Source organism: Alosa pseudoharengus, unplaced genomic scaffold (assembly GCF_046254945.1).
Source record: "Alosa pseudoharengus isolate Yale_2024_CS ecotype anadromous, Long Island Sound unplaced genomic scaffold, YU_APseudo_1.1 YU_APseudo_1.1_scf_7, whole genome shotgun sequence".
Lineage (NCBI taxonomy): Eukaryota > Metazoa > Chordata > Actinopteri > Clupeiformes > Clupeidae > Alosa > Alosa pseudoharengus.
In genome coordinates this window covers 36990047-37016776 of record NW_027468859.1, presented here as the reverse complement: position 1 = coordinate 37016776, position 26730 = coordinate 36990047, and the positions used below count along the sequence as shown (strand labels likewise).

The 26730-nt window shown below is 40.2% G+C and overlaps 1 protein-coding gene across 1 annotated transcript in view; it reads left to right on the top strand.

Annotated features, from left to right (window-relative positions):
• Positions 1–26414, top strand: part of LOC143109558 (adhesion G-protein coupled receptor F3-like) — a 49718-nt gene extending 23304 nt beyond the window's left edge. The window contains exons 7-15 of the mRNA XM_076272328.1: positions 7426–7680; positions 11194–11340; positions 11430–11617; positions 11754–11936; positions 16130–17446; positions 17529–17570; positions 17659–17694; positions 17791–17853; positions 25715–26414. Of these exons, the coding sequence (XP_076128443.1) occupies positions 7426–7680; positions 11194–11340; positions 11430–11617; positions 11754–11936; positions 16130–17446; positions 17529–17570; positions 17659–17694; positions 17791–17844 (2222 nt within the window). The 3' untranslated portion in view covers positions 17845–17853; positions 25715–26414. The remainder of the gene's footprint in view (positions 1–7425; positions 7681–11193; positions 11341–11429; positions 11618–11753; positions 11937–16129; positions 17447–17528; positions 17571–17658; positions 17695–17790; positions 17854–25714) is intronic.
• The last annotated feature ends 316 nt before the right edge of the window (positions 26415–26730 follow it).

Below are 26730 nucleotides of genomic sequence, written 5' to 3'. Positions count from 1 at the left end.
GATCTTGTTGAGACCTCTGTAGTCAATACAAGGCCTCAGCCCCTGTCTTTCTTACCAACAAAGAAGAACCCAGCTCCTGCAGGGGACGTGCTTGGTCGGATGAATCCATTGCTCAGAGCCTCTTGGATGTATTCCTCCATAGCTTTGGTTTCAGGTAATGATAGGGAGTACAACCTCCCTCTTGGGGGCATAGTGCCAGGCAGAAGCTCAATTGCACATTGTCATATGAGCGATGAGGAGGCAAGGTAGATGCCTTAGTCTTGCTGAATACCTCTGCCAGGTCATGATACCTTAACGCAGCGTTTCTCAAACTGTGGGTCGCGACCCACTACTGGGTCGCGGAGGCATGCCAGGTGGGGTGCGAACTGACGTGAAAAACAGTTTTTTTAATTTTTTTTTATCTGTAGCCTGGGCCCAGGTAGCACCCGATGCACAATGGACGCACTGTGTTGTTCACAGGGAAGCGCTCGTGTCAAGGCAGCTTAAGTTAGTCCCGACCTAAATGAGATTTTGAACGTTGTTGTGAGAGTGGTGAATTTCATCAAAACCCGGCCCTTAAAAGCGTGTCTATTCTCCGCGCTTTGCGAAGAGATGGTAGCTGACCAAAAGGCTGTACTGTTTCACAGCGAGGCAAGGTGGCTTTCCCGAGGTAAAGTGCTATCGCGCGTGTTTGAGCTCCGAGTCGCCTCTTCTTGGAGGAAGAGCGCATGTTTGAATCTGCAAGCACGTTCACTAATGAACATTTCTTGACGAAGCTGGCCTGTCTTAGCGATATATTTAATATATCTTAGCGATACATTTGAGTTAAATGTCCAGTTACAAGGCAAAGACAAGCACCTACCTCACCTAGCAAATAAGATTATTCACCAAAAAAACTTGATTATGGGACAGGCGCCTCGATCGCGACAGTATTATGCCTTTGAGATTTCTGAGCGAAATCGCTGAAACGTCTGATTGGGAGGCACTCTTGTGATCCCATGTATTAAACAGTAGGCCTACACATCACATCCCTGCAAAGTTTATTTCAAAAATATTTCCCAACCAGCAGTGCTCAGTATGACTGGATTATGGATTCATTTAATGCAGCATGTTGGTATTTCATTGAATATATTGTACAATGCTGTAAAATGGCCTATACTTCCTAATATGTTGCTGGAAAACAGAAATATGTGTGTTATGTATTTATTTATTATTATATCTGCAGCACCAGCTGATTTTAACTCTGTTGAAGAGGATATATTTAGAACTTGTCATTATTTCAATACATTTGACAATTTTAAGCTTGACCTACCACTTTCTTAGAGTGATGAGGGACAGGTGGGGCTCGAGAATGCCCCCTTGATCAAAGTGGGGAATGAAAGAAAAAGTTTGAGAACCACTGCCTTAACGGGAGCTTGGAAAGATCAGGAAGAGTGCATGAAGTGATTGAAGGTGAGGACACAGGAGGAGTAATCTTAGGTTTTTGACCTTTGTGAACAGCTTTAATGGTAACCGGGTCCAGGAAGCAAGAAGTTTCACAAGCAGGACCCCAGCTGAGCAGTTCACCTCTTCCCCATGAGAACTGTGGTTCATGGACTTGCAGCCAAGGATATCCTAAAATGACAGGATCATTAGGGGTCTCGATTAGAAGAAATTGTATCATCTCCGTATGGGAATCTGCCATAATCATCTTTAACGGATTAGTACGATACTTCAACCTCCCTGACCCAATGGGGCGGCCGTCTATGGCTTGAACTTGAAGAGCAGGTTCACACTCTTCGTATGGAATATCAAGCTGTTGGGCTAAAGTAACATCAAGGAAGTTCTCTGCTGCTCCTGAATCAACAAAGGCAAGCAGTCTTACCTTAAGCTCCTGAGTCCATTGCCAGCTCAGGGAGATGGGCAGCACCAATCGGGATGAGTGAGTAGGGGAAGTAACTGCTCCACTCACCAGAGCTCCCCCCTGCTCTAGCGAGTGTTGGCTTTTCCCAGAAGCTCAGGACACTGAGCAGGGAGATGTCCAGTAGCTCCACAGTAAAGACACCTCCCCTCATGGATTCTCCGCTGTCTCTCATCACGGGACAGGCGGGAGCGTCCCAGCTGCATGGGTTCCTCCTCGTCCGTTGTTGGATGGCTCACTGGTAGGCCAGAAGGATGCTCAAAGCCAGCAGACGTTGAAAAGAAGGGTCCCCCTCGACCCCGCTCCCTATGGCGCTCTTGCATGCATCGATTCAGACAGATGGCTGTGGAAATTAATTCCTCCAATGAATTTCCCCAGTCACGGCTGGCCAACTCATCCTTGACTTCATCTGCTAGGCCGTGGTAGAAAGTGGTGAGCAGAGCTTCACCTTGCCATTGACTCTCTGTTGCTAAGGTCCGAAACTCAATGGCATAATCCTCCACCGATCGCCTTCCTTGCTTGAGGGTGATGAGACGTCGCACAGCCTCTCCCGCTTACTGGATGGTCAAACACACTCTCCAGCCTTGATATGAAGGACCTGCTGTCTGAGCAGATTGCGGTCTGTTGACGCCAAATGGGAGTAGCCCAGTCCAGGGCTCTTCCCACCAGAAGAGAGATAATGTATGCCACCTTAGCTCGTTCTGAAGGAAACTGATTAGCCTGGAATTCAAAGACCAGGGTACACTGAGTCACAAAACCCCGGCATGCCTCTGGCATTCCATCAAACTTCATCATGCAAATCATGTCTCCACCTAGTGGTGGCTATGAGGAACTGTGTGAGGTCTGACAATAGTTTTAAGCTAATGCAATTGTGCTTACCATCTGTGGCCCAGTTTACATTCTGACCTAAAATTCTAGAGACTGTAATTCTGGTTATCTACTAGGGTGATCTGCTGAGTAAAATATAATTCAGCAAAACACGAGAGCCTGAAGTTTAACGGGGTAGACAAGGAAAACGTCGGGTGGATCATAATGCCAATTCTGCTGATTGAACAGAAAAGTTGCTGAGAAAGGTGTCTTTATGATTAGGTTCAGTTTCACTTGCGCAGACGCACATAGACATTGAATGAGCGCTCACATTTCTACCCCCCAATTGTAGGCTATGCCTCTTTATTTGATCACACACAATTAAGAAATATTTCCTAATCTGGAAAATGCTACGTTTTTTATGGCCAGCGGTTCTATAATAGTCTACCATTCATTTGTGCCGCAAATGATCAGACGTGTGACAGAAGCATGGACATAGCCTGTAACTTCGCTGATCCGCGGATGCAAATCTCATAGCAGAGGAGGCCTAACGCTGAGAGAAAGAGAAAGGCACAGAACACAGTTGCATGTCCAGTGTAGCCATGGGTCTGGTGAATACCGAATGCAGATGGCTACAAGCTCACGCTTTGCCTGGTCTAGACTAGAAGCTTATGTTTCAAAGATTTAGAAGCTGGGCACGTAGCGCTCCAGAATCTTTGGTAGCAACCCCGCCCCCTGGTAAAACAAACGTGTTTGTCAGAGAGAAAAAAAATCTGATCATAAAATGTATCGTAAAAAGGAACGATGGTGTTGTAGAAATGTAGCGGAGTAAAAGTACAGATAATTGCTGTAAAATGTAACGAAGTAAAAGTCAAAAGTATGCACTATAAATTCTACTTTCGTAAAGTACAAATACGTGGAAAATTTACTTAAGTACAGTAACGAAGTATTTGTACTTCGTTACATTCCACCACTGATTTGTTGCTACCACTTGCAAATAGTTATTGAACATTTTCAGCCTAAATAGGTTGGCCAATCAGAATGAAGTCAATTACAGTTTTTCACAATTGCTAAAACACAAAACTCCATTTTTGAACCAAATTCTCAGTTGCCTGAACACATTTGATTGACTGATTGATTGATTGATTAATTCATTAATTAACAGTTTTTTCTGATTGCTTAAGCAAATTTTTTGTAACTATGGCTATTTTTGCAAAACTCTACACACAAATAGTAACACCTTTCACCAAATCAGCAAAACATTGTAGTTCTCTTGCTAAAGCTGACACACCTTGCTTACTGTAATGACCACACAGCCAGGCTGGTGGAATTTGTTCTCAGTACAGCTCTTTGGTACAGGTTACAACATTACATTAAACATTAAACATATAGTATACATACATATACATACAGGCAGACACATTGAACATGATACATAAGGGTCAATCCACAATCCTCAGCGTTCAGAGTTCAGAATGTTTATTGCTATTGAAATGAGACTGTTTTTGAAGCGGGTTGTTCTGCAGGTGATTGTCCTGTAACGCCTCGAAGAGGGCAGTAGCTAGGTAGTGTGCAGGGTGGGTGATATCAGAGATGATCTTGTGGGCTCTGCGTAGTGTGCAGGTTGGGTGATATCCGAGATGATCTTGTGGGCTCTGTGTAGTGTCCGTTTGTGGTAGAGTGATTCAAGGGATGGTAGGGGTGAACCAATGACTTTGGATGCTCTGTTGATGATGCACTGTAGTTTCTTCCGGGAGAGTGTGTCAAGAATGCCAAACCAGACTGCAAGGGCGCGGGAAGGTGGGTGCTGAGGGCGCTGCAGCACCCCTTGCTTTTTATCAATAGGCTTTTTATCAATCATTATATTTGTTGTATATCAAATAGGCAAATAGCAAAAAAGGTTATGGATAGCTTTGAATATAGCTATCCATAGATTAAACGTTATAGAAGTGAAAATGACGTGACTCGCTGAGGAGAGACGTTGCCCTGTCAGAACTCCGTGTAGCATGCATACTGGCAGTTTTCATAGACCATCACCAACTAGTTCGCACTTAGGATATATCGTTGGATTGTGAAAAGCACAATTTCGAATAACTACAGTACAACAGATGAGGTAGGATGCATCTTTTGCAATTAGAATTTCGTGTTGGTGAGACCTGTTGCCTATCAGTAGACTGGTGTGGTTTTGACAATCAGAAAAGCAATATACTGAAATAGTTTAATGATGTAAAATCAAGTGCGCTTCTATGGGCCTGGTGTGTGTGCGCGCAGTTTTTATTGATGAGTCGGAGGGGCGCTGCGCATAGGTGCAGTGGGCATTATAAAACTTCTCGCTCTTAGGCCTACTCATACACGGCGCTGAAATGGCATATTTAGCTGTCTAAATTCTAATCATATCATGCTAGGGGAGAAATCGTCGGACATCCATTATTTTGTTATTCAGCACCCCTGGACAAAAATATGTTCCCGTGCGCCTGCCAGACTGTGAGGGATGAGGTGAGGATGCCAAACCAGACTGTGAGGGAGGAGGTGAGGATGCTAAACCAGACTGTGAGGGAGGAGGTGAGGATGCTAAACCAGACTGTGAGGGAGGAGGTGAGGATGCTAAACCAGACTGAGGGATGAGGTGAGGATGCCAAACCAGACTGTGAGGGAGGAGGTGAGGAGGAGGTGAGGATGCTAAACCAGACTGTGAGGGAGGAGGTGAGGATGCTAAACCAGACTGTGAGGGATGAGGTGAGGATGCCAAACCAGACTGTGAGGGAGGAGGTGAGTGAGGAGGAGGTGAGGATGCTAAACCAGACTGTGAGGGAGGAGGTGAGGATGCTAAACCAGACTGTGAGGGATGAGGTGAGGATGCCAAACCAGACTGTGAGGGAGGAGGTGAGGAGGAGGTGAGGATGCTAAACCAGACTGTGAGGGAGGAGGTGAGGATGCTAAACCAGACTGTGAGGGATGAGGTGAGGATGCCAAACCAGACTGTGAGGGAGGAGGTGAGGAGGAGGTGAGGATGCTAAACCAGACTGTGAGGGAGGAGGTGAGGATGCTAAACCAGACTGTGAGGGAGGAGGTGAGGATGCCAAACCAGACTGTGAGGGAGGAGGTGAGGAGGAGGTGAGGATGCTTAACCAGACTGTGAGGGAGGAGGTGAGGATGCCAAACCAGACTGTGAGGGAGGAAGTGAGGATGCTAAACCAGACTGTGAGGGAGGAGGTGAGGATGCTAAACCAGACTGTGAGGGAGGAGGTGAGGATGCTAAACCAGACTGTGAGGGAGGAGGTGAGGATGCCAAACCAGACTGTGAGGGAGGAGGTGAGGATGCTTTCCACGGTGGCTGTGTAGAAGCAGAGCAGGAGATGAGACCTTACTCTGAACTTCTTGAGCTGTCGAAGATGGAAAAGTCTTTGCTGGGCTTTTTTGTAGATGAGGTCTGTGTTGATTTTCCATTTGAGGTTGTTGCTGATGTGGGTCCTAAGGAGTTTGAGTGAATCAGTGATGGAGATGGGTTCACCTTCAATGAACACAGGAGTTTTGGGTGATGGCTGGCATCTTAGGGCGACGATGAGTTCTTTGGTTTTTGATGTGTTGAGTAGGAGATCATGGTCTGTGCACCAGGTCACTTCTTGGTTGATCTGTGCACGGTATTCATTTTCTTGGTTGTTGGTGATGAGTCCTATGATGGTTGTATCGTCTGCATATTTGTACAGGTTGACGGAACTGTGGTGTGATGTGAGCTGGTTTGTGTAAAGGGAGAATAGCCAGGGTGAGAGAACACAGCCTGTGCTGAGGAACAGAGGGGAGGATGTGTTATTGTTGATCCTCACCTTCTGTTGCCTGTTCCAGAGAAAACTGTGAATCCAGTGACAGATGCATGGGTAAATATTTATGTCCAGTAATATATTGAACAGTTTGGCTGGGTTTATTGTATTGAATGCAGAACTGAAATCCATGAACAGGATGCGGGCATATGTTTTTGCGGACTTGAGGTGGTTCAGTATGTGATGAATTGTTAAGTTGACGGTGTCCTCAACTGACCTGTTGGCTCTGTATGCAAATTTGAATGGGTCCATGAGGGGGGTGCTGACGGTTTTTAGGTGATTGAGCATGAACAACAAAAGATCTTGAGTGTGTCAGGAAGCTGATTGTCGCTGTCAGGTGTGGGGATGGGTTTCTTTTTGTAAATTGTCACGTTTTTTCCAGATAAAACGTGTATCATTAGTAGTGATTTGTTCTTCTAGTTTAGTGGCATACTTGGATTTGGCTCTTCTTATTGCAGATCTCAGTTTGTATTTGGTGTCCATTTCTTGAATCGTCCCCCCTGAATGCCTCACTGACAGTTTCTGTCCATTGTTGATATGAAACTGCACTGTTCAGCAATCTGTTTACTGAACATATGACTTTTGTGCTCTATTTGTGTTTACCTTTTGCCACTTGTGCTACCATCATGCATCACAAGTGCATCACAGTGCAAAATGTGTCTTATTGCATGAGAATGTGTTTAGTTTTTTGCCAATAGAGACTATCATGAGATCTGCAAATTGTGTTTTATATGTGAAAACTGTTTAAAGTTTTGCCAAAAGGGGGATCGATTCAAAAAATGTGTTCAGGCAACTGAGGATTTGGTTCAGAGAATGGAGTTTAGTGTTTTAGCAACTGTGAAAAACTGTAACATGGTCTATCTATATAAACAGTTTGAAGCACATATCCTGAAGGATTTCTCTCTTTCCCTTTTCATATAGGTGTATATACATGCAAGTTTACTGAGGGTTCAGTTTCACACAAGGCCACCGGAGAGGAGCTAGAGATTGACCTGCTTCCAGACAAGATCACAATGACAAGTGATCTCTCGACAGCAGACTGCACAGTAGGCAGTTCAACCTCGGTTGCTGTGAAGGTCAAATGTGCAATTCCCCGTCCTACCACTCCTGTGAATTACACTGTCACCTTTAATACAACAGACGGCAATAAAGAGCTGATGGATAAGGTGGATCCCGGTAAGAACCATGATGATGTGCCCTGGACCTTTACAGTATCTCAGTGATTGGTTACTGAAAACCTTTAATTATGATTAATTGAAATAAATTGACTCTGGCCATGATGGCAACCAGAGGTCCACTGCTGAATTAACAAATAGTGATGACCACAAAGAAACTACTACTATTTAATGCATGGTCAGGAACCACCGGCAAAGCCTTTACAAAGACTTACTACCAGCCATGGACCACTGGTTGAAAATCACACCTAGTAGCATATCTATAGCCATCACACTCACTGCCATGTCAGTTGTGTCCTCTGTCCATACAAATATACAGGGTCTCAAAAAATTGAATATTGTGGAAGCCCCCCCACCTCCCACTCCCCACCTAATTTAGTTTAAATATAATAATAAAAATAAAAATATGTCAAGTCATTTTTGTTGTAATCTTGATGATTACAGCTTACCGTTAATGAAATCCAAAAATGAGTATCTCAGAATATTAGAATAAGGAGCTTATGATACGAAATGTCGACCTTTTGAAAAGAAATGAACTAATCTGACTAATTTGACTAATCTAAAATAGTTAATTTATACACTCAATACTTGTCCTGGCTGCTTTTGCACAAATTACTGCATCAATGTGGCGTTACAAGGATACAAGGAAGTTTATTGTCACATGCATATAGTTACTGGAAGTAAGAAATGCAGTGAAATTATGTCTGGTGTCAGCCTATTTGTGCATTGTGCATTATATATGCAGTAGAAGAGGGGGTTAGTAGATTAAGTGGCAAGGGCTGCATAAGAAAGGTGGGGGAGGATTGGGATTGGGGGGGCACCAACAAGGAGCACCCAAGAGCAACAGGGGCAAGGAAAAACTCCCTTACCAAGGAAGAAACCTTGGGCAGATCCACGGCTCAAGGGGCTAACCCAACTGCCAGGGGTCTTGGTGTGTGTGTTGGGGGGATGACAAGGGAGATGGGATAGTGTGCTGTGTATGTGGGGAGAGGGCAGTGTGCAATATGTGTGTTGGAGAAGCTTCCTCATGAGACAATGTGCTGTGTATTGGGGGGGGGGGGGGGGGTGCAGTGTGCTGTAAGTGTGTTGGAGAAGCTTCCTGATGAAATAATGTGCTGTGTATGTAGGCGTTGTATGTATGGAGGCAAACAGCCTGTGGCACTGCTGAGGTGTTATGGAAGCCCATGTTGCTTTGATAGCGACCTTAAGGTCATCTGTATTGTTGGATCTGGTATCTCTCATTTTTCTCTTGACAATAAACCATAGATTCTCTATGGGGTTCAGGTCAGACAAGTTGTCTGGCCAATTAACCCTTAAAGGAGTACCGTCACACCAGTGTGACGGGAATGTTGAGAAATGAACGTTCTAAAGAATATCTGGGTTCATTGAATTCAAGATAGAATTTTAGAAACCTTCAATTGTTGCGGAACTTAGAACGTTCAAAAACCTACTCCTTTAAGGGTTAAGCACAATACTACCATGGTAAGCAAACCGGTTACTAGCAGCTTTGACACTGTGGGCAGGTTTACAATAGGAATATGCCACTTGTAACCCATTTTTTGGACACTTGAGGTTCCCCCAAGTTTTTAAATAGACTTTGCTTGACAATTCTCTTAAGGCTGCTGTCATCCTTGTTCCTTTTCCTACCACACTTATCTATTCCAGTCAACTTTCCATGAATATGCTTTCATACAGCACTCTGTGAACACCCTGGCCACCTTCTATGGCTTACCCTCCTTAAAGAGGGTGTCAATAAGTGTCTTCTGGACAAATATGAAGTCTGCAGTCTTTCCCATGATTGTGGTTGTGTTTACTGAACCAGACTAAGAGTTTAAAGGCTCAGGAAACCAACATGTCTGTATTATAACCTCTTCTAATAATTTGAGATACTCAACGTCCAAATTGTGACTGAAAATTTGGTGTAAATTGATAGACTAATAGTTGTGCTGCGTGAGAAAAAAACACAAGCACTCACTCACTCATACACAGACAGAATAAACCAATAGCGATGACCTTTCGCTCTCTACTGGGCACCAAGGGTAATAGATTAAACAAGCAGCTCTTGTCATTTTGTGCTCGATGGTGTTTTAAGCCCCCAACGTCGTCTTCCAGGCAGCGCTGCCACCGTCAACTTAAAGGCACCTAATCCTAACCCTTACCCTAACCCTAACCTTAACCCATGCCTAACCATAGCACCGCCTTGAAGACAACGTTGGGGGCTTAAAACACCAAGAAACTCATTTTGTCCATGCCTCCAGTTTGAGTGTCTGAAATGCTATCTTTGATAAAGAACACAGGTTTTAGAAAACAGTCACATAACATGCGCTAGCTTAGTGTAGCTGTGCACATACACTTATGTAACACACACTCCTAGACTACAGCAGCAGTAGTAACTGAGGATCACTATCTCTCAACAATTATTATAGGGCTTAAAGGAGAATTCTGGCGATTTTTCATACGCTTCTCTATTTCTCTATTTACAGTGCTACACTCTGGGGGTGTGAACATGGGGGCTCATGAACATGCCCCCAGATTGTCAAATCAAGTCAAGTTGGATTGAGTCAGACCTATGTATAAAATATTGCAGTAATCGAGTCTGGAGGTAATAAAAGCATGTATGAGAATTTCAAGATCATTCTGTGATAAAAAAAAAAGGACTTGGATATTACTCTTAGTCTACGTTGATAAAAAAAACACTTCTGACCACACTATTGATTTGTTTATTAAAATTAAGAGAGCTATCCAGCATGACCCCAAGATTTCTAACCATGGAGTGCACATTGTTAGAGCGGACCAAGAGTACTGCTGAGGCTGGAGGCAGAAGAAAGGGGGCCAAATATGATGACTTTTGTGACGGTTTTACTGTCATTAAGTTGTAAGAAATTACATGCCATCAAATATTTAATGTCATTGAGGCAGCTATACAGTTTGTTTAATGTAGTCTGAGGAGCAAATGGGAGATAGATCTGGGTATCATCGGCGTAGCAGTGGTATTGGATGCCATCTTTATCAGAGATGGCACTGAGGGGCAACATGTATAGAGAGAAGAGGAGGGGGCAAGGATAGAACCATAGAATTTCATAGTAGCAGAGGAAGAGGAGCGATGTCCCAATTTAACGGAAAAAGTCCTGTCATTGAGGTATGAGGTGAACCAGGTTAGTTCAGTGACCTGCAGGCCAATTCTGTGGTCCAGCCTGTGCAGCAGGATGTGATGGTCAATGGTGTCAAATGCAGCACTAAGATCTAGTACAACTAAAATGGCGCAGATTGTAGCACTGTAGCTCCCTGCTCACTCTAGCTGTTGGCTGCAAGCAAAGCTGGGAAGAACGGATTGTTTTCGGGGGGGTGGGTGGGTGGGTTCGCACTGATAATACTCAGTTACCTCAAAAAACAGAGATCTATGTGAAAAATCGCCAAAATTCTCCTTTAAGCATCATTGATCCATCATGTACTATTGAACGAACTAGCATATTTCTGTTTGTTCTTTCCTAATATGGGTGTTTGTTTTCTTCAGCTGAAAAAACAGACGAAATTTGGTATATTAAGCCAACAACAATATCTTGTGCAGATAAAAAAAAACAGTCTCAACCCATGACATGTTTATTCGAAAACAGCAGTAAACAGAATAAAAAACAAGAATTAAACATCCCAATTCTCCAAGGTAAGTGTCACAGGAGCTATTGTTTTGCTTTGCATTTCAGTGTGCGTATACCATACAACTCACAGAGAAAATGTGTCATTTATGTCAAGCGGTAGACCGATTCTGTGAACCAGACTTGCCTTGGCAAAAAACCAAGGCTGGTGAAAAAGCCCTTATGGAATGCCCAGTTGAAAGGGTAGGCTACAGGATCCGCCCCTGTAATGTAGCTGGTGAATGGCAGTCTGTACTGGACTACTGTGTGAATGAGGTGATAAACAAGTTGAGTTCTGCTGTAGAGGTAGGTCTATGACCTCAGTTATTCAGCACTTAAATTCAACATGGATAGAATACCAGCCATTTCCAAGTTACAGAATATCACCGATATACTTAACCATCTTGCCACCCCTCTTCTGTGTTTGGATGTACCATTTCAGAACTTCCAAACTGGACTGGATGCCACTCCTGAGATCGCCATGAAAATATTTTCTGGTTTGAAGAACAACAGTGCTTCTGGTACCAATATGAGTCTTGGGGATATCACGGCCACCATAAACATACTGGATGGGATGAAAAATGCATCTTCTGCAGTCACACTACAGGATGATTCAATGATGAATGTGAGCATTTAGGAAGTGTTTACAAGCCTTACTAAGCCAGTTCATATACAGCTCTGCAAAAAATTAAGAGATCTCTGCATATTTTTCTGATGTCAACCTACGGTTGCTGAGTGACATTCGAATGAGCTGACGGTCATATTCAAAATTACAATTTTTTTTTACAACTGTTTACACACATTTTCAAAACTGTGTATGTTTTTCAAAACACAAAAAAACACAAATGCTCACACCAAATGCAAAATGCCTCAGATCTCCAGCAAAATGACACACAACATTCAAAATGTCACAAACAGATCTCTAAAACAAACATTCGCCTCACATTATAAACACTTTTGTCATAATATGACATTTTGGGTACATCATGTACACACTGTTGCTCAAAACCAAAAGCTCTTCTGTCTTTCATGGGCCTTTATGTATATTTCCAGACAATAATGAAAGTCATCTACAGTGAGAAATTGAAATACACAGTAAACATGTAAGCAATATTGAAACCAAAAATAGTGATTTTTCCCAAATAATTTGCTGTTGCGAATACAGTATGTTACAGCCAACAAGAAAAAAAGGAAGCACAATACATTCGTCATGTCCATGACTCATTCGAATGTCACTCAGCAACCGTAGGATGACATCAGAAAAGAATGCAGTGGTCTATTCATTTTTCTAAAGCTGTATATAGTGTATATAAAAGTGAATAGACCACTACTACATAGATAATTCTTTTTACTCAACTTTATTTGTGGCGGGTGCTGTATATAAAGTGATAAACTGTATTTTTGGCACCCCTGGCAAAGTTGATTCCATCTAACCACAGAAAATGATTCCCAATATTCTCAATAATATTTTGCAACTCCAACCTACTATTTTTTAATTAGGCCTAATTTACAAGAAAGGCTTTTTATGCAATTTTCCAACAATTGGGCTTTGTTGTCTCTTTTACTGTCTTCGCTGTGCATGGGGACACGATGGGTCCATGTCCAGGCAAACTTGGACATTTCCTGTTGATTGAAATGTCTTAATAATTGCTTTTAGCTGAAGAGGACATTTTTAGGCGAGTACTTATTTGTATAGTTACTCTAGTCGTTTTATTTATAAAGCACATTTCAATCAGCTCAATGTGCTTTACAATGTCAAGAACATGAAATACATTAGAAAATAAGTAGGTTAAGAAATAAATAAGAATAGATGTCAACACAATACATTCGAATGGTGTATTCTCTTGTCTTTCCTATGTGAATGACCAGTGCCTCTGACCCCAGTGTCGCTTTAATTTTAGACCTTAAAGGAACCATATGTAAGAAATCCCATGTAGGTAACACTCCATAATAAGGTGCCATAATAAATAGCAAACTAGTAATTACCTAACCCTTTGTTAATATGTGTTAATTGTTACTAAAATATCTATTTGCCACAAGTTAATAGTTTTTTCATCATTAATTAAATATTAGTTGTTTGCACAAAATCTGTATGTTTGAACAAATGTATTAACTAATATTGTATTAATATTTGTTAATAGTTAACTAAATGTCTTTTTGGCACTAATTACTGTAACAGTTATTTCTTACATCATTTAAATTTTAAATGTTTATTTACAAACTATATGCAAATATAAAAGTTAATGACATATTATTATTTATCTAGCTTTTCTGATTAGCTTTGTGGAGAATTTATGGAATTTATGGTTTATGGCTTTATGGTCTTGTGGGGTGTATAAGGCACCCTACTGCCAGTGGTTGGTTGTGTGAGAGTTTGCGCACCTCTTCTTCCACTTCATCCTTATTGGATACCTTTGTGGTTGGCTGTCCTGTAATTGGTGACCCTCTGTCTAGTGTTTAGAAAGAAGTGTATTCTTTGCCTTTGGAAGTACTATTTGGTTGCTGCTCGAATTTGGTAAAATTCAGGTGAGGTGGGTGTACCAGAGTTAGAAATGTAGTTTAGTGTTTGTATGTGATTTTCGCCGTAATTAAGCAGCTTTATTGAGATTGAGATTTTGGAGCCCCCTTTGGAGAAACGGTATACTGCAGCTCTGCTGCGTTTTGTCCTTGTATTGTTGCAATAGCCGATCAGAAGCGGTATGCTTTGCATTGGGTAGGTTGACTGTATAAAGCACTCCCCACTTTGTTCTAATTTTGTAACTGTAAAATGTAAAATGTTGTAAAACTTCGATATCACCTGTATTATATTACTTTACATGTATTGTTAGGATTTGGGTGCAATTCTAGCAACTTAGAGAACGTTTATTAATGTTTTCATTATGACCAAGAGTTCATACACACTCACTTACAGTAGGCCTACGTGACTAGCTGTAAACTCCCCTAGCAACTTTCCATGCATTTAGTGTAGTTTAGCTTAGTGTGCAACTGTGCATATGGAAAGTGCAATTCAGTCTAGCAGGAAATGAATGTACATTTAGTTTAGCATTATGTTTATGCATTACCTCTGTATGGTCTGTAGGGCTGACAGTGATGGTATAGGAATGATGCATGTAATATAGCCCATTCAACTACTTCTTTTTATTTTGCTTGTGCAATGCTGTTTTATGTATGCCAGTGCCTGAAGGCATGTTTTGTTTGAACTTTTCCTATAGGAATAAATGTGATAAGCCAGTTTTGGTCTCAGTCCCTTCACCGTCTGACTAATAGTTATATATTACTAATATATTATTAATAAAGCTTAACCAACTTTATTATAAGGGTCCCCCATACTGATAGTTATATACTACTAATATATTAATTAAGCTTAACCAACTTTATTATAAGGGTCCCCCATACTGATAGTTATATATTACTAATATATTAATTAAGCTTAACCAACTTTATTATAAGGGGCCCCACGCTTATAGCTATATACTACTAATATATTAATTAAGCTTAACCAACTTTATTGCAAGCGGTTCCGGCGCCGACAACAGTAGCAGCATGTCAAGGTAGCTCCGTGTGTTTTTCTTGAATTTCCCCTTGGGGATCAATAAAGTACCCATCTATTGTAAGGGTCCTATGGGGAGTGGTTCATATTGGGATAGGCAGAAGCACAGTTTAATAACAATTAGTTAAATAATAATAAGTCATTAACTTTTCTGTTAACATATAGTTTGTAAATAAACATTTAACATTTAAATGATGTAAGAAATAACTGTTAATTAGTGCCAAAAAGACATTTAGTTGTGTGTAGGGCAATATTAGTTAATAGATTTGTTAAAACATTAACATACAGATTTTATGCAAACAACTAATATTTAATTAATGATGAAAAAACTATTAACTTGTGACAAATAGATATTTTAGTAACAATTAACAAATATTAACAAAAGGTTAGGTAATTACTAGTTTGCTATTTATTATGGCACCTTATTATGGAGTGTTACCGAAATGTATTTCAATTAATCATAAAATGGCCCTGATACAGTATGTCACTAGACATTAAGAAATCATGTTCATTTCAAATACTTCAATCACTGACAACAGTAGTCCGGCCAGGATATTGTCATTTAAAAAGTGAAGTTGCAGCCCTCAACTGATGTTGATGTTGTGTTTTGTCATGTCATGTTGTGTTTTGGCCTGATGCGCCACCCTCTACCTATCTACTAATCACAAAGTCAGTAGTGTTTCGGCATCTGGGTTGGCAACCTCGAGTCAGGGGGGAGGGGGAGGGGATACACCGCTCTACAGTAATTTAGAAGTGATTGAAGTACCAGTTTTGGCCACATTCTTACATATGGTTCCATTAAGCGCTTAATGAATAAGTGGACATTTTTCAGTTGTAGAAATACTGCTTGAAAAGCTTTTAAAGAAATGGTTAAAAATAGAAAAAAGTTTCAGTTACATTTTGTTTATAATATATAATGTAAGTGTGCCAATAATTGTGGCATGCGATTTTGTTAAATATATTTATTTATTTATGAATTCTTTTTTTTTTTTTTCAGAATAGAAAAGGTCTGGTAGAAGGTAGAAAAGATTTTTCCTCATTGTACCGGTATTCATTGTGAGACTAAGATAAAACACCAAAAGATTCATTTGTATTCCTCTTTTTACTCAACCAGGGGTGTCACTAATTGTGGAGGCCGCTGTACAATATCACAAGCCGGACCCAGCAATCACCTTATTGGTGTTACTGTTTTGTGATACGTGTTATTGTTATTGCTGTGTTGATTGATACTTTGGAGAAACAAATATATGGATTTTATTCTCTTTTAGGACTTTATAGATTCTGCTAGCAATATTCTGTCCACAGAATGGACTGATGACAACACCATCACACAGGACCTTTCTACAAACTACCTGCAAGCCGTTGAGGGCCTGGTGACAAATATGAAAGTAAACCAAAGTGATGGGCACAATTCCTCAAACGTACAGTTCCAAGTTTGTCGAAATGATGATGGCTGTAACAGAACAATCTTTGGTGTGGAAATGGCATTGACAACTACAGCACAGGCGAAAGTGGTGGCGCTAAAGAACCTGTCCAATAAACTCCCAAATCGTTTCAACAAGACAGAGAGTGCTAGCATTGTGGTCTCAGCCACTCTTGAAAACACCTCTGATCACATGACAAACATCACCCTAATATTTCCTTTCAACAAGACCACAGCCCATCCAGGCTATAAAATTAAATGTGTTTTCTGGCACACCAATCGGAGTGAGTGGTCAGACGAGGGTTGTGTGTGGACAGAGAACGAGGAAAACATTGTCTGTGAGTGCAGCCACTTGACCTCGTTCTCATCTCTCATATCCAAAGAGGAAGTTGACCATCCCTTTCTGGATATGATCACTTACATTGGACTTGGGATTTCCATCTGTTCGCTCCTTGTCTTTCTGTTCATTGAATGGCTAGTTTGGAGTGCCATCGTCAAGTCCAACCTCTCCCTTTACCGTCACACATCCTTGGCCAACATTGCCGCGTCTCTGCTACTTGCCAACTGCTGTTTCCTAGCCTCAGCATTTCCAGAAAAACTTGGAAAGCTAACATGCTTTGTCTTGGTGTTAGCAAAGCACTTCTTCTTCACGGCCATGTTCTTTTGGATGCTCTGCTTGAGCTTAATGCTTCTCCATCAACTCATCTTCGTTTTCAGTCCACTCAGGAAAAGAGTCTTCATGATCTTGTCCTTCACCGTCGGCTATGGCAGCCCCACAGTGGTAGTCGGTGTCTCATATGTGTACTACGATGTGCTAGGGAAGGAGCCAGGGAGCAGTTACCATAACCCAGAGACTTGCTGGCTGAGGTACGAGGGGCTAATGAAAGGCTCACTTTATGCTTTCCTGTTCCCGGTGGGAGTAATCACTCTGATGAACCTGATCTCTATGGTGGTGGTGATCATTACCCTCCTGAGGCCAAAGGTTTCGGAGGGCAAGACAGACGACAAGGAGACTCTGAGAAGTATCATCAAAGCAATCGTTTTTCTGACCCCTGTCTTTGGTGGAACATGGCTTCTTGCAGTTGTTTCATTCACAATAAATGAGAAAACCACTCTTAAAGTAATACTTGACTATGCTTTCACCATTGTCAACTCTCTTCAGGTATATTTCATTTTCTTTCATTAATATCTCCTTTAAGTCATGTTTTTGAGGATGTAATTTTTTAACCTTTTTTTATTTGTAGGGCTTCTTAATTTTAGTAACAGGATGTCTTGGTGAAAAAAGGGTAATTGTCCTCTCTAAAGCACATATATTGTTAAGCTCTTTTCATAGACTTTTGCAGTGACAATTTCTCTCCATTTTGTTTCAATCAGGTTCGAGAGGAGGTTCTGAGAAACATACTGGGCTCGGTGAGGTCCCTTACCAATGCAACACTGATCCCTCCGCCCAAGACTACATACAGTACTGTTGAATGGTTTTACTAATCTCTTGTCAATTTTCCATAGAGATCAACAAAAAGTGAGAGCAAGCAAAACCTGACAACGTCCATTAAGAAGTGATACCTTAAGGTAAGACATAATGCATATATACAGGGCCCTCCAGAATTATTGGCACCTCTGCTAAAGTTGACTAAAAAAAGGTATAAAATAAAATCCGTTGATGATTTATTGTAGTCTCACAATGAAAACAATGAGGAAAAATCCACCCTTGAAGGGAAGCAAATGTATTGTGGGGAAAAGGAAAATCTCATAAAGAAATAAACACAATTGCTCACAAGTATTGGCACCCCTGCTTAATACCTTCTTAAGCCTCCCTTTGCAAATAAGACAGCATATCACCCCATAACTCATATGACCCCATAAAGTTGGAGAATACAAAGCAAGGGATTTAAGACCGTTCATCTTTACAAAATCCCCCCAGATTGTCCAGATTCCTAGGTCCACACTTGTGCATTCTCCTATTTGACTCACCCCACTGTCTTCAATGGAGTTTAGGTCAGGGGACTAAGATAGCCATGGTCGAAGCTTTATTTTGTGTTCAGTAAACCCTTTTTGGTTTGATCTGGACATTTGTTTTGGTCAATTGACCTGATGAATGATCCAATTATGACCCAATTTTAGTGTCTTGGCAGAGATTGAGAGATTTCCTTTGAAAATGTTCAGGTTTTTCTTGGGGTCCATGTAGCCTAGAAATCTAGACGCACCTTAACGGCAGCAAATGTAATTGCTATTACAATTCTATATATAAGTATATATATATAGTATATATACTTACAGGGCCTGAAGTTAACTTTTTTGGCCACCAGCCACTGTGGCAGGTGAATTTTGAAATCCACCTGCCACAGTGGTTTTTTACCAGCCAAAATTATTTTGTGCCCAAAATAAAGGTGAACAAAAATGCATAAGAATGGTTCTTGAACTTGTACAGATTAAACACATTACAGTACTCAAGTAAAAGTAAAAAAGTACTTTGTTAATAAATTACTCAAATAGGCCTAACAAGTTACTTTTTTGTAGGCCTACATTTCTATATTTTTGATGGACCTTTAAAGGGATACAAAAGTATCCTTTATGCCTATTTGCTTTTCTCCTCCTCTGTAGGCTAATCATATAGTCAAACATATTTTAAAAGCCCAATTCAAATATATTTTATTTAATATACTTTGTCATAGCCAGAATAAGCATTAAGTGGCTATGGATTGAAAAGCAGTCTTCCAATACATTGCAGCTGATTCTTCTGCTTTGCATTGCTAGAAGTCTGGTTATAACTTAACCATACAGACAATGTAACCTAAAAACAATGGCTATATTATGGGTAGACCTATATTTAGGCTATAATAGCCTAGGCATATCCACTCGGGCAGAGCGACAGAGCAGGCTATCGTTTTTTTCAGCCGACCGTCTCATGTCATGTCCTGCAACATTGAGGCTACATAAATGAATGCTATAGGCTTTTTCTAACTTGTATGCTCGATTTCCAGTGCATTTGCTTTGCTTGTAAAGTTGTAGGCCTACTTTCCTTGTCCAATGTGCTTGTTGAACGATGCTGGCCAGAAATGAATATATGTGGAAGTTTCCGTGTCATGTCATACCGCTAGTCTCGTTGGCACTCTGGCAGCCTCACCAGAAGATGCAGCGGTAACACTCCATAATAAGGTGCCATAATAAATAGCAAACTAGTAATTACCTAACCCTTTGTTAATTGTTACTAACATATCTATTTGGTACAAGTTAATAGTTTTTTCATCATTAATTAAATATTAGTTGTTTGCATAAAAACTGTATGTTAATGCTTTAGCAAATCTATGAACTAATATTGCATTAATATGTGTTAATAGTTAACCCTTAGAACCCGATTGACGCAAAGTGCGTCAAAAAACACACCCTTTCTTCTCTGTTACATTGCTCCTGAACGGTTCGCAGCGAGATGAAACCTTTATTGCACGATAGAGCAGAAGTGGGGCTTTCCAACGAGACTACACACTACTACTGTACGATCAAGTATGAAAATTAAAAAAAATCATGAAATTAAATCAAATTGCATCATATTTACAGTCTATACTTCTCTGCGTTCACCTGCACACACATTACTCTAGTTTGAATTACTCGCGAACCCGTGATCGCATCGATATGGCAAGCATATCAGATGAAAGAGGAGGCACAGGGCTATCCATTGGTACCATGTTTATCGACCCTTCTGGCTTATAAAACCAGACGAAGTGACTGCAAAATAATAACGTCATGCATACAAACCAACGCTGCACACTCATTACTCTCGTTTGAATTACTCGCTGACCCGTGATCGCATAGATATGCCACGCATGTCAGATGAAAGAGGAGACTCGGAGCTATCATTTGATACCAAGTACATCCTTCTGGGTTATAAAACAGACGAAGTGACAGCAAAATAATAACTTCATATAGCTGGACTTACCCCACGTTTTTGTCTGTTCTTGTGGCAAAGCATGTTTATAATCCAATGCTATCATGTGTTTCTCTATGGCAAAGCATGTTCATATTCCGGTTTTGAGATCCTAGCAAATTCCTGCATGGCATCCAATTCAAGGCTCACATTGCATCCCAATTTGTTCAACAAATAAACACCTTTTTTGCCTTTACTTTGTTCATGGCAATGCAGTAAAAGTTGAGAATTATTATGACTGCATACACACAGGCACGCAGGCTAACACGCAACCTCGGGTCAAGTCAGGTAAGATCAGTTCGTGTCACAGATATGGAGCGCAGAAAGGTCATTTTTCATCACTAAATAAAAAATGGCATTTATTTCCGTAAATCACACAGCAAATATTTCTGTAAATTGCTCAGCCCCAGAGTATCCCTCCAACATGGCAATTATATTGCCCGATTCAGGACAGTCTGCCCTACACACACATGAAATGCATGTAGAGCTGTGAGCTTGCTGTGGTGAGATACATGTCGAAATATAAGAATTTTTATAATACACTTTTTATATTTTAATTCTTTAAAAATCAAAATAAAATCAATGCTAGTATTAATACATGAAATGATGGCAGATCTGAATAGCCTAGACTCTCCTGAAAAAAACAATATATAATATATGTGTGTGGCACTTACAATGACCAGAATAAATCCTTATGAATAAAGGTAGTGAAAATGCCCTAAAAACAGCTTAGGGTTCTAAGGGTTAACTAAATGTATTTTTGGCACTAATTAACAGTTATATTTTACATCATTTAAATGTTTAATGTTTATTTGCAAACTATATGTTAATAGAAAAGTTAATGACATATTATTATTTAACTAATTGTTATTAAACTGTGCTTCTGCCTATCCCAATATGAACCACTCTCCATAAGACCCTTACAATAGATAGATAGATAGATACTTTATTGATCCCCAAGGGGAAATTCAAGAAAAAAACATGGAGCTACCTTGACATGTTGCCACTGTTGTCAGCGCCGGAACCGCTTGCAATAAAGTTGGCTAAGCTTAATTAATATATTAGTGGTATATAGCTATAAGCGTGGGGTCCCTTATAATAAAGTTGGTTAAGCTTAATATATTAGTAATATATTACTATCAGTATGGGGGACCCTTATAATAAAGTTGGTTAAGCTTTATTAATATATTAGTAGTATATAGCTATCAGTGTGGAGCCCCTTATAATAAAGTTGGTTAAGCTTAATTCATATATTAGTAATATATAACTATCAGTATGGGGGACCCTTATAATAAAGTTGGTTAAGCTTTATTAATATATTAGTAATATATAACTATAGTCAGATGGTGAAGGGACTGAGACCAAAACTGGCTTATCACATTTATTCTTTTAGGAAAAGTTAAAACAAAACAACAAGTAGTTGAATGGGCTATATTACATGCATCATTCCTATACCATCACTGTCAGCCCTACTAGCAAGGGAGACATGGAATGTTCAGGTGCACAGAACGACAGTTTATTAATATTCTGAGACTCCCTAAACACTCACAGACGTAGACCATACGGAGGTAATGCATAAACATAATGCTAAACTAAATGTACATTCATTTCCTGCTAGACTGAATTGCACTTTCCATGCACACTAAGCTAAACTGCTTAACTACACTGAATGCATGGAAAGTTGCTAGCGGAGTTTACAGCTAGTCACGTTAGACTCAGTGTGTATGAACTCGTGGTCATAATGAAAACATTAATAAACGTTCTCTAAGTCGCTAGAATTGCACCCAAATCTTAAAAATACATGTAAAGTAACATAATACACGTGGTATATAAAAGTTTTCAACTTAAACAACATTTCACAGTTACAAAAGTGGGGAGTGCTTTATACAGTCAACCTACCCAATGCAAAGCATAGCATACCGCCAGAGCCCGTCTATTAGACATTCTCTGATACCGCTTCTGATCGGCTATGGCAACAATACAAGGACAAAACGCAGCAGAACTGCAGTATAGCGTTTCTCCAAAGGGGGCTCCAAAACACCAATATCAATAAAGCTGCTTAATTACATCACATACAAACACTAAACTACATTTCTAACTCTGTTACACCCCTCCCCTGAATTTCACCAAATCCAAGCAGCAACCAAATAGTACTTCCAAAGGCAAAGAGTACACTACTTTCAAAGACTAGACAGAGAGTCACCAATTACAGGACAGCCAACCACAAAGGTATCCAATAAGGATGAAGTGGAAGAAGAGGAGCGCAAACTCTCACACAACCAACCACTGGCAGTAGGGTGCCGTATGCACCCCACAAGACCATAAAGCCATAAACCATAAATTCCATAAATTCTCAACAAAGCTAATCATAAAAGCTAGATAAATAATGATATGTCATTAACTTTTATATTAGTATATAGTTTGTAAATAATAATAAATAAACATTTAACATTTAAATGATGTAAGAAATAACTGTTAATTAGTGGCAAAAATATATTTAGTTAACTATTAACATATATTAATACAATATTAGTTAATAGATTTGTTAAAACATTAACATACAGATTTTATGCAAACAACTAATATTTAATTAATGATGAAAAAACTATTAACTTGTGCCAAATAGATATTTTAGTAACAATTAACAAAGGGTTAGGTAATTATTAGTTTGCTATTTATTATGGCACCTTATTATGGAGTGTTACCGATGCAGCAACTGGCAGGACGTCATTGCGTTAACTGAGTTGTTAGCTATATAGAACATTTACTTCTGTGTAGTAGGCTACATAGGCCAGCCATTACTTTTATAATCGCGGGGAAACGTAGCAATGCTTTCTGAAGCCCTGTTTCTTTTCTCCCACGCCGTTGTGTACCGGGGAAAGGTGCTCTTTTCTCCCTTGAGATACTTTCTCCAATAATAAACTTGTTTTCGTAACGAAAGGCAATTGAAAATGTAGCGGAGTAAAGAGTACATTTCCTACGGCAATCCCGACAGTGCATCTCCTTGCTCAGTGTTGTGTTGTCTTATTGGCTACCCGCCAACGTGGCAGGTAGATTGACAGTTTCACCCGCCAATCACAAAAGTTACCCGCATTTGGCGTGTGGGCGGGTGCCAATTTCATGCCCTGTATACTTATATATATATATATATATACTATACTGTATATATACTATACTGATACCATGTAGCCTAGAAATCTAGACGCACCTTAGCGGCAGCAAATGTAGTTTGCAGCCAGGGTTGTCTAACAACTCTCCGTTGGCTTGCGAGCTGAAAAATCAAACTTCGATCAGGCCAATCACATCGTGTATAGAGTCGGTGGGGGGCTTAACGCAACACCAAAGAGTTTTTTGTACCTTGAAATAATGTTTCCAAAATTGTTTCAGTGGTTCATCAACTCGTAACAGGGTGAACGGCACTTCTGCATTCGCTTCGCGACCCTCTATCGGCTATAACCGCACTATGTAAGTTTGCCAGATCGGGTAGCGGATCTGTAGTTCAATGTAATGAGACATAAGAAACTACAAATTTGACCTGCATGATGTCGCAATACATCATACTTTCATGAAATCATGCAACATACTCTACCTTGTCTGTGGACGTTGTTATTTGCAAAGCTGGTGCTGGATAAACAAACAGCGTGCGTGCGACAGAGGAAAAGTTCTTGGGTGTTGCTTTAACATAATGACGGCAGAGTTGCGATGGTTCTGCATGAATTCCCTGCTACTTGAAAACAAAGAAGATGGATACAGCTACTGGCGAACAGCGCGACTCGAGTTAAGCCTTTTTTTAAGTTGGCAAAAGTTTGATCAACTAGCCAACTAGCTCCGCTGGTGGGAAAACACATGGGACTCATTAGTTGTAGCGCTATCCTATTGCATGGAGAGGGAATTTAAAAGACAACCGTTTATCCCACCCCACGGATTGAGCACTGCCAATGGTGAGTTCCCAGACCCTACATCTTTTTTTATTTTTTTATTTTTTTATATTTTTTGGCCTTTTTATGCCTGTAATGACAGGACAGTGGAGAATGACAGGAAGTGAGTGGGAGAGAGAGAGTCGGGTGGGATCCGGAAAGGACCAGGGGGGCGGGAATCAAATCCGGGTCGCCGGCGTCCAGTGCAGGTGCCCCAGCCAGTTGCGCCACGGCCAGGGCTACCAGACCCTACATCTTGATACCATACACCATACCATGTACCTTAATTAGGTTCCCAAGGCCTTTGGGAATAAAATTAGCCCCACAGTATCACAGCCCCTCCACCATAATTCTCATTAGGCATGGGGTTCTTTTCAGTAAAGTCATTCTTCTATGTATACCTAAACACCTTAAGTGTTTCTTGCCAAAGAGCGCAATTTTTATTTCATCTGACAATGGACCATACTTCCAGATAAAGTCACCATTCAATAACTCCTCCCTAATCTGTAAGCAGTGAGGTCACTTTTGAAGATTTTTTGGGGGACTTGGTGACTTCAAGATGATACCTTTTTCTGTAACTCTCCAACAGTGGTTCTTATGGAATTTTTTGCCTATTTTACCATCCTTCATATGGGAGCAAGATAACAATGGGTCTTTGTCAAAGTATGTTGATTAGAACCTTTTAATCATTGTTTTAACTGTAAATATAGGCATTTTCAACATAGTACCTCAATTGTATAGACATTCCCTGACTTACAAATGTCAACACACATTCTTTTTATTTAAATTTAGTGTATTCTCTTGTCTTTCTGATGTTGAAAAAGGACTCTGGGATTTAGCCTCTGCGTCACTTTCTTTTCATACCATTGTGAAAAAGAAATTCATGAACTACTTTAGAAAGACACTTTGATCAACTTAAAAAAAAGTTGGAATTAGATGGGAAAATGCTTCTGTTACATTTTGTATAAGATTTTTCTTGGGGGGCCAATAAATGTGAGCAATGTGTTTTTGTTAAAATTATTTATTTCTTTATGAGATTAAGTATATGTATAATATAAGTATATATACTTTTTTGATCCCGTAAGGGAAATTTGGTCTCTGCATTTATCCCAATCCATGAATTAGTGAAACACACACAGCACACAGTGTACACACAGTGAGGTGAAGCACACACTAATCCCGGCGCAGTGCGCTGCCTGCATCAACAGCGGCGCTCGGGGAGCAGTGAGGGGTTAGGTGCCTTGCTCAAGGGCACTTCAGCCGTGCCTACTGGTCAGGGTTCCCTCCAGTTACAGGTCCAAAGTGCTAACCAGTAGGCCACGGCTGCCCCAAACCTTTAAATAACATTTGCTTCCATTCAAGGGTGGATTTCTCCTCTTTGTTTTCATTGTGAGATTACAATAAATTGCCAAAATATCATTTTTACCCGTTCGTAGTCAACTTTATCAAAGGTGCCAATTATTCTGGAAGGTACTGTAAGCAAAAAATCCATGGAGCCACTTTATGTGTTTCTTTAGTTTACATTGTTTCAAGTAGATAACAACCCCCGAATAAATGACAGCTATCCTAAGTCATCCATGTCTGCTGCAAGTCTCTTCCCCACAGCTTGTGGAACGCTAGCATTAGATGACCGGGTATGAAGACCTACTGTAGGACCAGGGCGTGACCAGCATTTTCAGCACAGCTAAATGGAAAGAAGCCATTCAGCGGCGGGGTTCACAGGGTCACGCAAGGACATCACGGAAATACTAGAGATGACTCATTTGACAGAATATTCATTACAAAACTGTTACTATGGAAAGTATAATCTCCCTTTCAGCCTCCGGGATCAATTCTGCATTAGCTGAGTGTTTCTTGGTGTCCATGCTAGCCTAACCTTTGATTTTCTGTCATGTTATGTAGGTTAGATTGTACAAAAAAAATCTAAATCTTGTAATAAATCTGCTAATGTTTGAGCTTGTATTTGTCTTTGAATAGAATAGTAGCTTTGTTTATTTGTTGGAAACATTTTTCAGCGACAATATTTTAATTAAGAGAGTACCTCCTCTTCTAGCATTACCACATGACCATCCCCCTTCTAGAACTGTCACTTAATTCTATATGAGTAGTACTTATTGTTGCACTAACATGTACTTGTGGCACTGTTAGAAATCAAGGATCTTTGACTGCACCTTCTGAACACCTTTACTGTTTTTACTGCTTTTTTGTAAGTTGCTTTGGATATAAGCTAAATGACTAAATGTAATGAACTATCATATTATATGCCATCAGAAGCCTATGTTTTATGTTCACCTGTGCAATAAAATTGTAAAAGTTTAATTTTCTGATTATTTATTATTCATAAATGTCACAGGAGTAAAGCCAATTGTACTCTAGTCGTTTATGTTGTTAAAAAAAGTTTAAAAGGAGACCTCAGTTAAGACTGACATCTCAATTATATCTAGGGGTTCAAGTTAGGCCTATTTTTAGCCTCTTGCTGACTACTGACATTTCAGGTAGAATGTTTGTCTTTGAGAATTAAATGTCTAACTAAACACTCCTTTTTGGTACAAAATAACATCAATAAGAATTCAATGTAAAATTAAATTGGCCTACATAGCTGAGAAG